The sequence below is a fragment of the Pongo pygmaeus genome, chromosome 2 (genome assembly GCF_028885625.2).
Source record: "Pongo pygmaeus isolate AG05252 chromosome 2, NHGRI_mPonPyg2-v2.0_pri, whole genome shotgun sequence".
In the NCBI taxonomy this organism is placed as follows: Eukaryota; Metazoa; Chordata; class Mammalia; order Primates; family Hominidae; genus Pongo; species Pongo pygmaeus.
Genome location: NC_085930.1, coordinates 103,645,517 through 103,661,256, shown reverse-complemented (window position 1 = coordinate 103,661,256; position 15,740 = coordinate 103,645,517). Strand labels below are relative to the sequence as shown.

Sequence of the window (15,740 nt, the reverse complement as noted above, 5' to 3'; positions counted from 1 at the left end):
TATATATTCTTTTCTGTTTTGCACAGTTATTACCAGGTTACAAATATTTTGCACACTTTTTTTTTTTTTTTTTTTGAGACAGAGTTTTGCTCTGTCACCCAGGCTGGAGTGCAGTGGCGCGATCTCAGCTCACTGCAAGCTCCACCTCCCAGGTTCACACCATTCTCCTGCCTCAGCCTCCCCAGCAGCTGGGACTGCAGGCGCACGCTGCCACGCCCAGCTAATTTTTTTGTATTTTAGGTAGAGACAGGGTTTCACTGTGTTAGCCAGGATGGCCTCGATCTCCTGACCTCATGACCCGCCTGCCTCGGCCTCCCAAAGTGCTGGGATTACAGGCGTGAGCCACCACGCCCGCCCGGCCTTGCACATGTTTTTAAAACTTAATACATAATAGCTTATCCTGTATCAATTAACATAGCTACTTTATTTATTCTTAGAGTTGCATAGTATTTTTTTTCGAGACTGAGTCTCTCTCTGTTGCCCAGGCTGGAGTGCAGTGGCTTGATCTTGGCTTAAGCAACCTCTGCCTCCTGGGATCAAGCCTCGGGATCCTCCTTCCTCAACCTCTGCAGTATTTGGGACTACAGACACCTGCTACCACATCCAGTTAATTTTCATATTTTTTGTAGAGATAGGGTCTCTATTGATGTGCATTTAGGCTTTATAATATTTATATATATATTTTTTGAAACAAAGTTTTGCTCTTGTTGCCCAGGCTGGAATGCAGTGGCATGATCTTGGCTCACTGCAACCTTCGCCTCCCAGGTTCAAGCGATTCTCCTGCCTTAGCCTCCGAGTAGGTGGGATTACAGGCATGAGCCACCGCGCACAGCCCAACCCTGTTTTTAAAAAATGTATCCTAGGCTGGGCGCAGTGGCTCACGCCTGTAACCCCAGCCCTTTGGGAGGCTGAGGCGGGTTGGATCACCTGAGGTTCGGAGTTCGAGACCAGTCTGGCCAACATGGTGAAACCTCGTCTGTACTAAAAATACAAAAATTAGCTGAGTGTACTGGTGGGCGCCTGTAATCTCAGCTTCTTGGGAGGCTGAGGCAGGAGAATCGCTTGAACTCGAGAGGCGGTGGTTGCAGTGAGCCATTGCACTCCAGCCTGGGTGTCAAGAGCAAAACGCTGTCTCTCTCTCTGTGTCTCTCTCTCTCTCTGTGTATCTCTCTGTGTGTGTGTGTGTGTGTGTGTGTGTGTGTGTATATATGTATATATATTCTGCCAATATTTTGTGATTAGAGAGTTTAAAGTATTTACATTTAATTATTGATAAGGACTTTTGCCATTTTGCTACTACTTTTATGTTTAGCTGATTTTTTTTTTTTTTTTGTAGTGGAAAAAATTTTTTTTTTTTTTTTTTGAGAGCATGAGACTGTTGCCTAGGCTTTGGTGAGCAAAATAGTGCAGTGGCACAATCTCAGCTCACTGCAACTTTGGGCTCAAGTGATCCTCCTGTCCCAGTCTCCTGAGTAGCTGGTACTATAGGTGTGCCACCACCATGCCTGGCTAATTTTTGTATTTTTTGTAGAGATAGGGTTTTGCCATGTTGCCCAGGCTGGTCTCGAACTGGGCCCAAACAATCTACCTGCCTTAGCCTTCCAAAATGTTTGGATTACAGGCATTAGCCACTTTCCGCCCCCTCCCCTCCTTTTTTTTTTTTGAGACGGAGTTTCACTCTTGTTGCCCAGGCTGGAGTGCAGTGGCACGATTTCAGCTCACCGCAACCTCTGCCTCCGGGGTTCAGGCATTCTCCTGCCTTTGCCTCCCGAGTAGCTGGGATTAGAGGCATGCGTCACCACGCCTGGCTAATTTTGTATTTTTAATAGAGATGGGGTTTCTCTATGTTGGTCAGGCTGGTCTCGAACTCCTGACCTCAGGTGATCCGCCCGTCTTGGCTTCCCAAAGTGCTGGGATTATAGGTGTGAGCCATCACGCCTGGCCCACGCTTTTTTTGTTTTTTTTATTTTTATTTTTTATTATTTATTTATTTATTTTTTTGAGATGGAGTTTCGTTCTTGTTGCCCAAGCTGGAGTGCAATGGCATAATCTCGGCTCACCGCAGCCTCCGCCTCCTGGGTTCAAGCGATTCTCCTGCCTCAGCCTCCCGAGTAGCTGAGTTTACAGGCATGTGCCACCACGCCCAGCTAATTTTGTATTTTTAGTAGAGACGGGGTTTCTCCATGTTGGTCAGGCTGGTCTCGAACTCCAGACCTCAGGTGATCCACCCGCCTCAGCCTCCCAAAGTGCTGGGATTACAGGCATAAGTCACCACGCCTGGCCTGCTTTTTAAATTTTTTATTAATTTTTTCTTTTTAAGAGGCAGGGTCTTGCTGTGTTGCCCAGGTTGGAGAATAGTGGTGAGATCATAGCTCACTGCAGCCTTGGACTCCTGGACTCAAGCAATCCTCCCGCTTCGTTCTTCCCAAGTAACTGGAACTGCAGACATGTGCCACCTGCCTTTTTTGTTTTTTAAATTTTTCATAGAGATGGGATCTTGCTGTATTGCCTAGGCTGGTCTCAAACTCCTGGCCTCAAGCAATCGGCTTCCTGAAGTGCTGGGATTACAGATGTTAGCCACTGGCCTGTTGTGAAAATGTTTTGACTCTCTTCTCATTTTCTTTCTTTTTTTTTTGAAGTAGAGATAGACTCTCACTATATGGCCAATGGTGGTTTCAAACTCCTGAGCTCAAGCAATCCTCCTGCCTCAGCCTCCCAGTGCTTGTTGTGCTAGGACAACAAGCATGAACCACTGTGCCTAGCCCCTTCTCATTTTCTTTTTTTTTCTTTTTAGTGCATAAGGAGGCAACTTCATTTTCTTATGTGTATTCTAAAGATATATTCTTTGCAGTTACCATGGGAATTACACTTAACATCTCACAGTTATAATCTAATTTGAATTTATACTAACTTAAGTTCCATAGTATACAAATCTCTGCTTCTATCCAGCTCCTTTCTCTTTCCTTTTCTGTTAAGTCATGTATTACATCTTTGTAAATCGTATCTCAGTAACCTAGATTAATAATTTTTTATGCATCTATCTTTTAGATCACGTTGAAAGTGAAAAGCGGGAGTTACAAAGCAAAATTGCAATAATGCTAGTTTTTACAGTTGCCCCTGTATTTGCCTTTACCAGAGATCTTTCTTTCTTTTTTTTTTTTTTGAGATGGAGTCTTGCTCTTTCGCCCAGGCTGGAGTGCAATGGCGCGATCTCAGCTGACTGCAACCTCTGCCTCCTGGGTTCAAAAGATTTTCTTGCCTCAGGCTCCTGAGTAGCTGGGACTGTAGTTGTACGCCACCACACCTGGCTGATTTTTGTATTTTTAGTAGAGACGGGGTTTTGCCATGTTGGCCAGGCTGGTCTTGAACTCCTGACCTCAGGTGATCTACCCACCTCGTCCTCCCAAAGTGCTGGGATTACTGGTGTCAGCCACCGCACCCGGTCGAGATCTTTATTTCTTCACATGGCTTCATGTCTAGCTTTTAAAAATTCATTCTGGGCCGGGCGCGGTGGCTCACACCTGTAATCCCAGCACTTTGGGAGGCTGAGGCAGGCAGATCACAAGGTCAGGAGATCGAGACCATCCTGGTTAACACAGTGAAACCCCGTCTCTACTAAAAACACAAAAGGCTGGAGGCGGTGGCTCACACCTGTAATCCCAGCACTTTGGAAGGCTGAGGTGGGTGGATCACGAGGTCAGGAGATCGAGACCATCCTGGCTAACATGGTGAAACCCCGTCTCCACTAAAAATACAAGAAAAAAAAAAAATTAGCTGGCTTGGCGGTGGGTGCCTATAGTCTCAGCTACTCGGGAGGCTGAGGCAGGAGAATAGCGTGAACCCGGGAGGCGGAGCTTGCAGTGAGCCCAGATCGCTCAACTGCATTCCAGCCTTGGCAACAGAGCAAGACTCTATTTCAAAAAAAAAAAAATTCATTCTGAAGAATTCCTTTTTTTTTTTTTTTTTAGTAAAAATGGAGTCTCACTCTGTTGCCCTGGCTGGAGTGCTGAGTGCCATGGCATGATCTCAGCTCACTGCAACCAACCCCCACCTCCAAGTTGAAGCGATTCTTCTGCCTCAGCCTCCTGACTAGCTGGGATTACAGGTGCCTGCTACCGCACCTGGCTAATTTTTGTATTTTTAGTAGAGACGGGTTTCACCATCTTGGCCAGGCTGGTCTCGAACTCCTGACCTCGTGACCAACCCACTTTGGCCTCCCAAAGTGCTGGGATTACAGACGTGAGCCACCGTGCCCGGACTGAAGAATTCCCTTTTAGCATTTCTTACAAGGTCTGTATAGTGGTAATGAGCCTCCCTCAGCTTTTGTTATCTGAGAATGTCTTGATTTTTTTCCTTTTTTTTTTTTTGAGATGGAGTCTCGCTCTGTCGCCCAGGCTGGAGTGCAGTGGCGTGATCTCGGCTCACTGCAAGCTCCGCCTCCTGGGTTCACACCATTCTCCTGCCTCAGCCTCATGAGTAGCTGGGACTACAGGTGTCAGCCACCACGCCTGGCTAATTTTTTTTTTTTTTTTTTTTTTTTTTTTTTGTATTTTTAGTAGAGACGGGGTTTCACTGTGTTAGTCAGGATGGTCTCGATCTCCTGACCTTGTGATCTGCACGCCTTGGCCTCCCAAAGTGCTGGGATTACAGGTGTGAGCCGCTGCACCCGGCCAATTTTTTTCCTTATTTTTTGAAGGACAGTTTTTGTCATATACAGAATTGTTGGTTGGCAATTTATATTTAGGGTTTTTTTTTTTTTTTTTTTTTTTTTTTTTTTTTTGAGACGGAGTCTTGCTCTGTTGCCCAGGCTGGAGTGCAGTGGCGTGATCTCGGCTCACTGCAACCTCCACCTCCAGGGTTCAAGTCATTCTCCTGCCGCAGCCTCCCAAGTAGCTGGGAGTACAGGTGCCCGCCACTATGCCCGGCTAATTTTTTGCATTTTTAGTAGAGATGGGTGTCACCATGTTGGCCAGGCTGGTCTCGATCTCCTGACCTCAAGTGATCCACCTGCCTCAGCCTCCCAAAGTGCAGGGATTACAGACATTAGCCCCCACGCCCGGCCTAGGTCTTGTATGATCATACATTTTGCCTTGACATTCATATGGCTTTATAAGTTTCCTGATATACTGGTTGCTTTGGAAAGTCCTAATTTGCAGAAGAGTTTCACCTCAACTTCTGTGGGCATCTATCTAATCTCTTGCCCCAAGTGCCTGTTAGTCTGTAGTCTGCTCTGCAGCTTTCATTAGCAATACCTGCTGCTTTCTCTGCCTGAGTTTTGTATTAGGTTGAAATAGAAGCCTGCACCTTATGTCTGTCCTTCAAATACCCCTGCAGACAGGGTAGAACAGATATGTATGATAATTTGCAAATAAGGTCTGCTTTGCTCTTTGAGGGAGGGAGCTGGGAATTGGGCTTCTGCTGCTTTAAGACAAAAAACACTGCCATGCTGGAGGGGGGTAGGGCAAGGTTGAGTAAAAACACCACAGAACTTTCCTTCTGTTTTGAAGATGGCTTTTTCTTCATTGGATATTTGCTTGTAAACCTTTGACTCTTTTCTAAAACTCTGTCAAAGTTGGTTCAGACAGTTACTACTTGTTTTTCTGATGTTTCTATGAAGGAATGAGACCTTGAAACTTCCTAGTCTGCCATTTTGATGACCTATGGGCTGTCTTTTTACTCTCTTTATAGTGTCCTTTGATACACAGAAGTTTTACATTTTGATGAAGTCCCTTTATCTACTTTTTCTTTTAAAGTTCCTTGTGCTGTAGGGATCATATTTAAGAAATCATTGCCAAATCCAAGGTCATGAAGATTTGCCTCTTTTTCAGTAGCTATAACAAAGGTCCTGGAAATAACTTCTTATCTTGACTTGAGTTACATGTCTGTCTTCAAAGCAATGATTGTGGTGAGGGTAATAGATTATTCCGATTGGTCATGCTGGATGGTGTCCGATCAGGTCTGAGACAGTGGGGTTGATACTACAGTGCTGTTTCCAAAAAGGAAGGGCTAGTGAGCACTAGAAAAATCAGTAAATACTTATTTCATTTAGTAAATGTGAAGCATTCATAGCACATTGAAAAGTTTATGGTGCCCAGAGTACCCTTTTTTTTTTTTTTTTTTGAGACAGTCTCACTCTGTTTCCTGAGCTGGAATATTCGTAGTGGTGCGATCTTGGCTCACTGCAGCCTCAACCTCCTGGGTTCAAGCGATCCTCCCCCACTTCAGCCTTCCAAGAAGCTGCGACTACACATAGTCACCATGTCTGGCCAATTTTTGTATATATATTTTTTAAGATGGAGTCTCGCTCTGTCACCCAGGCTGGAGTGCAGTGGCATGATCTTGGCTGACTGTAGCCTCCGCCTCCCAGGTTCAAGCGTTTCTCCTGCCTCTGCCTCCTGCGTAGCTGGGATTACAGGTGCCTGCCACCACACCTGGCTAATTTTTGTGTTTTTAGTAGAGATGAGATTTCACCATGTTGCCTAGGCTGGTCTCGAACTCCTGACCTCAAGTCATCCACCTGCCTCAGCCTCCCAAAGTTCTGGTAATTTTTGTATTTTTTGTAGAGATGGGGTTTTGCCGTGTTGCCCAGGCTGGTCTCAAACTCCTTGGCTCAAGCGGTCTGCCTGCCTTGGCCTCCCAAAGTGTTGAGGTTACAGGTATGAGCCACTGTGCCCGACCCCAGAGTACACATTTTAATTAAAAATGTATTTTTCTGGCCGGGCACAGTGGCTCACGCCTGTAATCCCAGCACTTTGGGAGGCCGAGGGGGTGGATCACGATGTTAGGAATTCAAGACCAGCCTGGCCAATATGGTGAAACCCTATCTCTACTAAAAATACAAAAATTAGCTGGGCATGGTGACGCGTGCCTGTAGTCCCAGCTACTCGGGAGGCTGAGGCAGAAGAATCGCTTGAACCTGGGAGGCAGAGGTTGTGGTAGGCTGAGATCGTGCCACTGGACTCCAGCCTGGGCCACAGAGAGAGATTCTGTCTTAAAAAAAAAAAAAAAAAGTATTTTTCTTATTATAAATTTAATATGTAAGTGATGTAAGTGTTTAAAAGTGACTTCCAGCTGGACGTGGTGGCTCATGCCTATAATCCTAGCACTTTGGGAGGCCGAGGCAGGCGGATTGCTTGAGCTCAGGAGTTTGAGACCAGCCTGGGTAACACAGTGAAAACCTGTCTCTACTAAAATACAAAAAAATTAGCTGGGCGGCCGGCATGCGCCTGTAGTTCTAGCTACTTGGGAGCCTGAGGCAGGAGAATTGCTTGAACCCAGAGGTTGCAGTGGGCTGAGATCGCGCCTTTGCACTTCAGCCTGGGCAAAAAAGCGAGACTCCATCTCTTAAAAAAAAAAAAAAAAAGAAGACTGGGCGCTGTGGCTCACGCCTGTAATCCCAGCACTTTGGGAGGCCGAGGCAGGCGGATCATGAGGTCAGGAGATCGAGACCACGGTAAACCCCGTCTCTACTAAAAATACAAAAAATTAGCCAGGCGCGGTGGCGGGCGCCTGTAGTCCTAGCTACTGGGGAGGCTGAGGCAGGAGAATTGCTTGAACCCAGAGGTTGCAGTGGGCTGAGATCATGCCTTTGCACTCCAGCCTGGGCGACAGAGCGAGACTCCATCTCTTAAAAACAAAAAAGAAAAAGAAGGCCGGGCACGGTGGCTCACGCCTGTAATCCCAGCACTTTGAGAGGCCTAGGCGGGTGGATCACGAGGTCAGGAGATCTAGACCACGGTGAAACCCTGTCTCTACTAAAAATACAAAAAATTAGCTGGGCGCGGTGGCGGGCGCCTGTAGTCACAGATACTCGGGAGGCTGAGGCAGGAGAATGGCATGAACCCAGGAGGCGGAACTTGCAGTGAGCTGAGTGGCGCCACTGCACTCCAGCCTGTGTGACAGAGCGAGACTCCGTCTCAAAAAAAAAAGAAAAGAAGGACCTTCAAAATTATTGCTGCTGATAAACCAAGCAGTGGGAAACTAGTTTAGCTTTTAATTCACATTCTAAAGTACTAATTTTTGTGGTTTATTTTGTACAGGTACTGCTATAACCAGAATTTGGTAGAAAAAGGATCTACTTGTTGGGGCCCTCTTGATAAAAAGAGATGTGGGGGGATCCTCGACCTGCTAACAGAACTGGACCTTTTCGGTAAGCTCTCAAATTTGAATATTGAAATTGCCAGTATTTTAATTATAAATGTGTAACATTTTCGCCTACTATAAATGAAGATATTTTCTCTGTGGAGAAATAGTTTCTGATTTTTTAAAAATAGAAATTCGGCTGGGCGCATTGGCTCACGCCTGTAATCCCAGCACTTTGGGAGGCTTAGGCGGGCAGATCACGAGGTCAGGAGATCGAGACCATCCTGGCTATCACGGTGAAACCCCATCTCTATTAAAAAATACAAAAAAATTAGCCGGGCGTGGTGGCGGGCGCCTGTAGTCCCAGCTACTCGGGAGGCTGAAGCAGGAGAATGGCGTGAACCTGGGAGGCGGAGCTTGCAGTGAGCCGAGATCGCGCCACTGCCCTCCAGCCTGGGCGACAGAGGAAGACTCTGTCTCAAAACCAAAACAAAAAAACAAACAAAAAAAGAAAAATAGAAACTCAATTTGGAAAATAATTTCGAAAATGATTGTGAGACTGAATTGAATACCCAGCATGCCAAATGTTTTGTCACATAGCATTTTAAAATTTTATTTATTTGTTTGTTTTTTGAGACAAGAGTCTCTCTCTGTCTCCCAGGCTGAAGTGCAGTGGTGCGATCTTGACTTACTGCAACGTCCGCCTCCTGTGTTCAAGCGATTCTCCTGCCTCAGCCTTCTGAGTAGCTGGGATTACAGGCGCGTGCCACTATGCCTGGCTAATTTCATTATTTTAATATTAAAAAATACCCAAATATTTTATTTCTTTTTGTCTTTTAGCAAAGGAATACATATTTGGCTAGTAAGGAAAGCTAGCAAAATGTACATAAATGTTTATAAAAGTTGTATCGAGTTCACTAATTTATGTCTAGAATTCAGAGCTGTGCCTTGTCTGTGGCATGTTGATGCAGTTTGCTAAGCCATCTCTCAATTTTAGGGGTTACTTGGTACCAAGAAGAGTGGAGAAAGTGGTAGCATTTAGTTGTAAATAGGTTGTATTTTAAATTTGTAGGGAATTAATTTTTTTATAGCTAGTATAATACACACTGTATTTTAACTAGTATTTAAGCATTTTTCGTATTGTGTTTACAATTAATGAGATGCTATACGAATGTGACTTTTTTGGTTTTACTTGGTACATAGCAAATAAATCTGACCTTTAAATGTATGCATTCATAAGTATTGTTGCTCCAGTTGAAAATTCTATTACTAGTACATTTTCTTTTTTTTTCCTTTTTTCAAAATGGAGTCTCACTCTGTTGCCCATGCTGGAGTGCAGGGGTATGATCTCAGCTCACTACAGCCTCTGCCGCCTGAGTTCAAGTGATTCTCCTGCCTTAGCCTCCCGAGTAGCTGGGACTACAGGTGTATGCCACCATTCCTGGCTAATTATTGTATTTTTTTTTTAGTAGAGATGGCATTTCACCATGTTGGCCAGGCTGATCTCAAACTCCTGACCTCAAGTGATCTACCTACCTCAGCCTCCCAAAGTGCTGGGACTATAAGTGTGAGCCACCGCACCTACCATTTGGATTGGCAATCTGCAAGATTTTATTACTTAAATGCAACAGATGTTCTCATTCATTGTTCTGAAGCTTGGAGTTCCAATGAAAAATTTAGGTAGAGAACTGAGTTTAGAAAATCCATATAATGTTTAGTAAAACTAGTATTTTATAAATGCTGAATGACAGATTGGTCTTTAAATTAAAACAACTGTGTGATGTTGGGTAATTTTTTTTTTTCAAAATACTAAGGATTAGATCAGTAGTCAGCAAACTACAGCCGATAGCCTGTTTTTATAAATAAAGTTTTATTGGAAAACAGCCACTGTTACTCGTTTGCAGATTGTGTATGGCTGCTTTCATGCTATGATGGCAGAGTTGAATAGTTGTAACAGAGATTGTATAACCCACAAAATCTGATATATTTATGAACTGGCTCTTCATGGAAAAACTTTCCTGACCTCTCATCTAGATCAATGGGGTTGTACGTTACCATTTAAAAATATTTAGGTTGTAATCTATCCTCTTATTACTTATATTTATGGGTAACTATTTTGTAAGTAAGACTATTTCTTATAGAATTAACGTGGTTTAGGTAAGCATTCAGAAATGTTAGGTTAATTTAGCCCTATTATCTAACTTTTTTCAAATTTAGAACATTTGTCTTTGATTTGTTTAAACTTATTTAAAATTATATTTTCCCACGTTAATTTTAGTTTAAATGTAAGTCATTATATGCTGTTTTTTAAGATCTTTGACCAGGAGGGAGACAGTTTTTGGGAACTAAGTTGAACCAAAACAGATATAGGAAAATGATTTTGTTACGTTTCCTTTGAATTTTTCTTTTAAAATTTGTTTTTATTTGGTTGAAAATAATTTTCATAACTACTGATATATTAGTAGAATGGTTTCTTGATTAGTCTGTATAAAATACAAATCTAAGAACCCTGCTACAGTAAGTTACTCTAAATCTATTTGATCTTAATTTAGAAGAGTAAGATAATCCTTAGGCCATGTTGGATGTGTTCTGGTCAGAAAACATGTAGATTTCATACCTCAGTCCTCATCCCATGCGTGTCTGATGAAGCTTAAATCTTCCTGCAAGAAAGACTTGAATGATTTTAAACATGGGAGACACTGTATTTAGTGGTAACATCTTAATTTTAGTGTTAAATTGTATTGCTTAAGAAGAATATCTAGGCCAGGCGTGGTGGCTCACGCCTGTAATCCCAGCACTTTGGGAGGCCAAGGCGGGTGGATCACGAGGTCAGGAGATCAAGACCATCCTGGCTAAGATGGTGAAACCCCGCCTCTACAAAAAATACAAAAAAATTAGCTGGGCGTGGTGGCGGGCGCCTGTAGTCCCAGCCCCTCGAGAAGCTGAGGCAGGAGAGTGGCGTGAACCCGGGAGGCAGAACTTGCAGTGAGCCAAGATCGCGCCACTGCACTCCAGCCTGGGCGACAGAGCGAGACTTCATCTCAAAAAAAAAAAAAAAGAGAAGAACATTTAAACTTGCTCCTCTTATGATGAACCACATAGACATAACTAGTGTTAATGGGGGTCAGTGGAAGTCATCATGTTCTGAAAATCCATTAAATGTACATCATTCTAGTGTTTAGGTTAATGTTGTTAAGTTCTTATTACTTTAAGAAAGGGTTGGCGGGCATGGTGGCTCACGCCTGTAACCCTAACCTTGGGGAGACCGAGACGGGTGGCTCACCTGAGGTCAAGAATTCAAGACCAGCCCGGGCAGCATGGTAAAACCCCATCTCTACTAAAAATATAAAAATTAGCTGGGCATGGTGGCGCGTGCCTGTAATCCCAGCTACTCTGGAGGCTGAGGCACGAGAATTGCTTGAACCCAGGAGGCGGAGGCTGCAGTGAACCAAGATCACGCCATTGCACTCCAGCCTGGGCAACAGAGCGAGACTCCGTCTCAGAAAAAAAGAAAAAGAGAAAGAAAGGGTTTGGCATTGCAGCTATTTCTCTTGAACTGAGTGACCCAGAATCAGTTGTCCTTTGAATTTTACTATAGTAGCGCAGTCTGAGCTCAGAAGGGCCTTATGATAGACCCTGTATGTTCTGGGAGGCAAGAATTGAGTTGGTATTAATATCTTAATGCTTTTGTTTTACTGCTGAATGACAGATGACCCTTCAGGTCTTTTCATGTTTTCCTTTTTCATGTCTCCCTACCTAGGATCCTAGGTGCCTAATTGCCTACTTGAACTAGTTTAGGGAATCTTGGACTGAAGCCAAAACATGTAAAATGCCCTGGAGGTTAGGCAAAGGGAAGAAATTGGGTGGTATGAAAGATTAGGTCACATCTTGTTTATCTCTTGAGTTCTATAAATTGAGAATGTACATCTAATACTATGTCTATTTTTAAAATGTATTTTATTGCCATGAAAGAGTAGCATGAGACATTGGAATATGGAATATCAGCTTCTTCATTTGGGTCATGGGGATCATGCTTGAAGGCCTAATGCTCTCTCTAGGTCCATCTCAGCATTAAGCCCCTGGATGCTGTTGCGTGGCTTAGATGACTTATACATGCTTTGTGGCATGATTCATACTAACTTCTACCTTCTGTGATACCCTTGGGTAGTTATAATAGGAGCCAGGTTAGAGTGCTTCTTGGTGGAGCCACTGTAGAACTGGGATTTAGATGCAGCCAGGGCTGATGCTCAGCTGGTGAACACTGGTGTGCTTGTTCCTACTGGTGATTTACAACCAGTGTTTCTTCTTTTTGGGCCTGCATCCATTTTGATTGGGTGGTGTCCATGCTGTATCTGTAATAAAATATTTTTAAATGTTACCGCTGGATGCAGCAGTGAGAAAGATACCTCCTGAAACTTACTGTAAGAAATTTACAGTGCATTGATTTTTCTGATATATAGGAATCGTCATGTTGACCTTGGAATTCTTAAGTTCCCTGGCTGTAGGAAATGGAAATTTTTGTAGCATGTCACCATTGTTAGCTTATTTGGTATTGCGGATTTTCCCTGTTGCAGGACTGGGTGAAAGCTTTTTCTGCAGCAGTCATGTTGAAAACCTTGTGTTGACTTTCCTCGTGTACTGAAATGGGAGCATAAAAGTTTACTCCGCCACTTCGTCTTAAAATAGCAAAACTTTGCTGTTTTCTGCAGATCTAGGACCTTGTTACAGAACTCTGCCAAAAAAAAAAAAAAATGTTTACAGAAGAATGTGCTGTGATTAGAGAAGAATATGCTGGTGTGTAGATTTCAAACTCTCTGGACAATATGAATAACACTGTCTTTGTTTCTACAGTGGGAGCCAAGAAGAAAGGTTTGCTCCCGGGTGGAACAGGGATTATCCTCCTCCTCCCCTTAAGAGTCATGCTCAAGAGAGACACTCTGGCAACTTTCCTGGCAGAGATTCACTTCCCTTTGATTTCCAGGGGCATTCGGGGCCTCCTTTTGCAAATGTAGAGGAGCATTCTTTCAGCTATGGAGCTAGAGACGGACCGCATGGTGACTATCGAGGAGGGGAGGGACCTGGACATGATTTCAGGGGGGGAGATTTTTCGTCTTCAGATTTCCAGAGCAGAGATTCATCACAGTTGGACTTCAGGGGTAGGGACATACATTCTGGGGATTTTCGGGATAGAGAAGGACTACCTATGGACTATAGGGGTGGAGATGGTACTTCTATGGATTATAGAGGTAGGGAGGCACCTCACATGAACTACAGAGACAGGGATGCTCACGCTGTTGACTTCAGAGGTAGGGATGCTCCTCCATCTGACTTCAGGGGCCGGGGCACTTATGATTTAGATTTTAGAGGCCGGGATGGATCCCATGCAGATTTTAGGGGAAGGGATTTATCAGATTTGGATTTTAGGGCCAGAGAACAGTCCCGTTCTGATTTTAGGAATAGAGATGTATCTGATTTGGACTTCAGAGATAAAGACGGAACACAAGTAGACTTTAGAGGCCGAGGTTCAGGTACTACTGATCTAGACTTTAGGGACAGGGATACGCCACATTCAGATTTCAGAGGTAGACACCGGTCTAGGACTGATCAGGATTTTAGGGGCAGAGAGATGGGATCTTGTATGCAATTTAAAGATAGGGAGATGCCCCCTGTGGATCCAAATATTTTGGATTACATTCAGCCCTCTACACAAGATAGAGAACATTCTGGTATGAATGTGAACAGGAGAGAAGAATCCACACATGACCATACGATAGAAATGCCTGCTTTTGGCATTCAGAAGGGAGAATTTGAGCATTCAGAAACAAGAGAAAGAGAAACACAAGGTGTAGCCTTTGAACATGAGTCTCCAGCAGACTTTCAGAACAGCCAAAGTCCAGTTCAAGACCAAGATAAGTCACAGCTTTCTGGAGGTGAACAGCAGAGTTCAGATGCTGGTCTGTTTAAAGAAGAAGGCGGTCTGGACTTTCTTGGGCGGCAAGACACCGATTACAGAAGCATGGAGTACCGTGATGTGGATCATAGGCTGCCAGGAAGCCAGATGTTTGGCTATGGCCAGAGCAAGTCTTTTCCAGAGGGCAAAACTGCCCGAGATGCCCAACGGGACCTTCAGGTATGTTGATGGGGTGGATTGCCTTTTTTTTTTTTGAGACAGAGTCTTGCTCTGTCGCCCAGCCTGGAGTGCAGTGGTGCGATCTCTGCTCACTGCAAGCTCTGCCTCCCGGGTTCATGCCATTCTCCTGCCTCAGCCTCCCGAGTAGCTGAGACTACAGGCACCCGCCACAACGCCCGGTGTGAGCCACCTCGCCCGGCCTGCTTTTTTTTTTTTTAAATAAGACTTTTGTGAAGGGTGAAATTTATTTACTTATTTTATTTATTTTTGAAACGGAGTCTTGCTGTGTTACCCAGGCTGGAGTGCAGTGACATAATCTCAGCTCACTGCAACCTCCGCCTCCCAGGTTCAAGCAATTTTCCTGCCTCAACCTCCTGAGTAGCAGGGATTACAGGCATGTGCCACCATGCCCGGTTAATTTTTGTATTTTTAGTGCAGATGGGGTTTCACCATGTTGGCCAGGCTGATCTCAAACTCCTGACCTCATGATCTGCCCACCTCAGCCTCCCAAAGTGCTGGAATTACAGGAATAAGCCACCATGCCTGGCCAGTTTTTTTTTTTTTTTTTTTCATTTTATTTTTATCCTTGCATAACCATTAGAAAGCAAAATTTGTATTCAGGAGTGGAATGTAGGAATGTAAATCTCTAGAGAAAAGGTCCTCAGCTCAGATCATATATATATATGGTTTTTTTGTCTTCTTCCTGCTTCACTTTCCATTTGTGTATATATGTGTGTGTATATATGAAGGAACTATATATATATATTTGAGATACGGTCTTGCTCTGTCACTTGGGCTGAAGTGCGGTGATGTAATCATGGCTCCTTGCAGCCTTGACCTCCCAGCCTCAAGCGATCCTCCCACCTCAGCCTCCTGAGTAGCTGGAACTACAGATGTGCGCCAGCCACTACACCTGGCTAGTTTTTTTTTTTTTCTTTGAGAATGAGTCTTGCTCTGTCGCTCAGGCTGGAGTACAGTGGTGCGATCTCAGCTCACTGCAACCTCTACCTCCTGGGTTCAAGGGGTTCCCCCGCCTCAGCCTTCCAGGAAGCTGGGACTACAGGTATATTTCACCATGCCTAGTTAGCTTTTTTTTTTTTTTTTTTCTTTTTTGAGATGGAGTCTCACCGTGTTGCCTAGGCTGGAGTGCAGCGGCATGATCTTGGCTCACAGCAACCTCCGCCTCCTGTGTTCAAGCAGTCTTCCTGCCTCGGCCCCCTGAGTAGCTGGGACTGTAGTTGTGCACCACCAAATCCGACTAATTTTTGTGTTTTTTTGTAGAGATGAAGTTTAGGCATGTTACCTAGGCTGGGCTGGAACCCCTGATCTCAAATGATCCACCCTTCTCAGCTTCCCAAAGAGCTGGAATTATAGGCATGCACCACCATGCCTGGCCAGCAATTTTTGTATTTTTTTGTAGACAGAAGGTTGCAACATATTGCCCAGGCTGGTTTCAAATTCCTGGGTTCAAGCAGTCCCCCCACCTTAGCTTCCCAAAGTGCTGGGATTACAGCAGTGAGCCACTGCC

At 44.3% G+C, this 15,740-nt stretch overlaps 1 protein-coding gene across 5 annotated transcripts in view; it reads left to right on the top strand.

Moving 5' to 3' along the window:
• Positions 1-15,740, top strand: part of RBM6 (RNA binding motif protein 6) — a 139,396-nt gene that overhangs the window by 14,941 nt on the left and 108,715 nt on the right. For 2 of the 5 annotated variants that reach the window (XM_054481975.2, XM_063661107.1), the window contains exons 2-3: positions 8,040-8,149; positions 12,934-14,212. In XM_054481975.2, the coding sequence (XP_054337950.1) occupies positions 8,106-8,149; positions 12,934-14,212 (1,323 nt within the window). In that variant the 5' untranslated portion in view covers positions 8,040-8,105. Of the gene's footprint in view, positions 1-8,037; positions 8,150-12,933; positions 14,213-15,740 lie in introns of those variants that run through there. The other 3 variants (XM_063661109.1, XM_063661108.1, XM_063661111.1) reach the window with 2 other exon arrangements.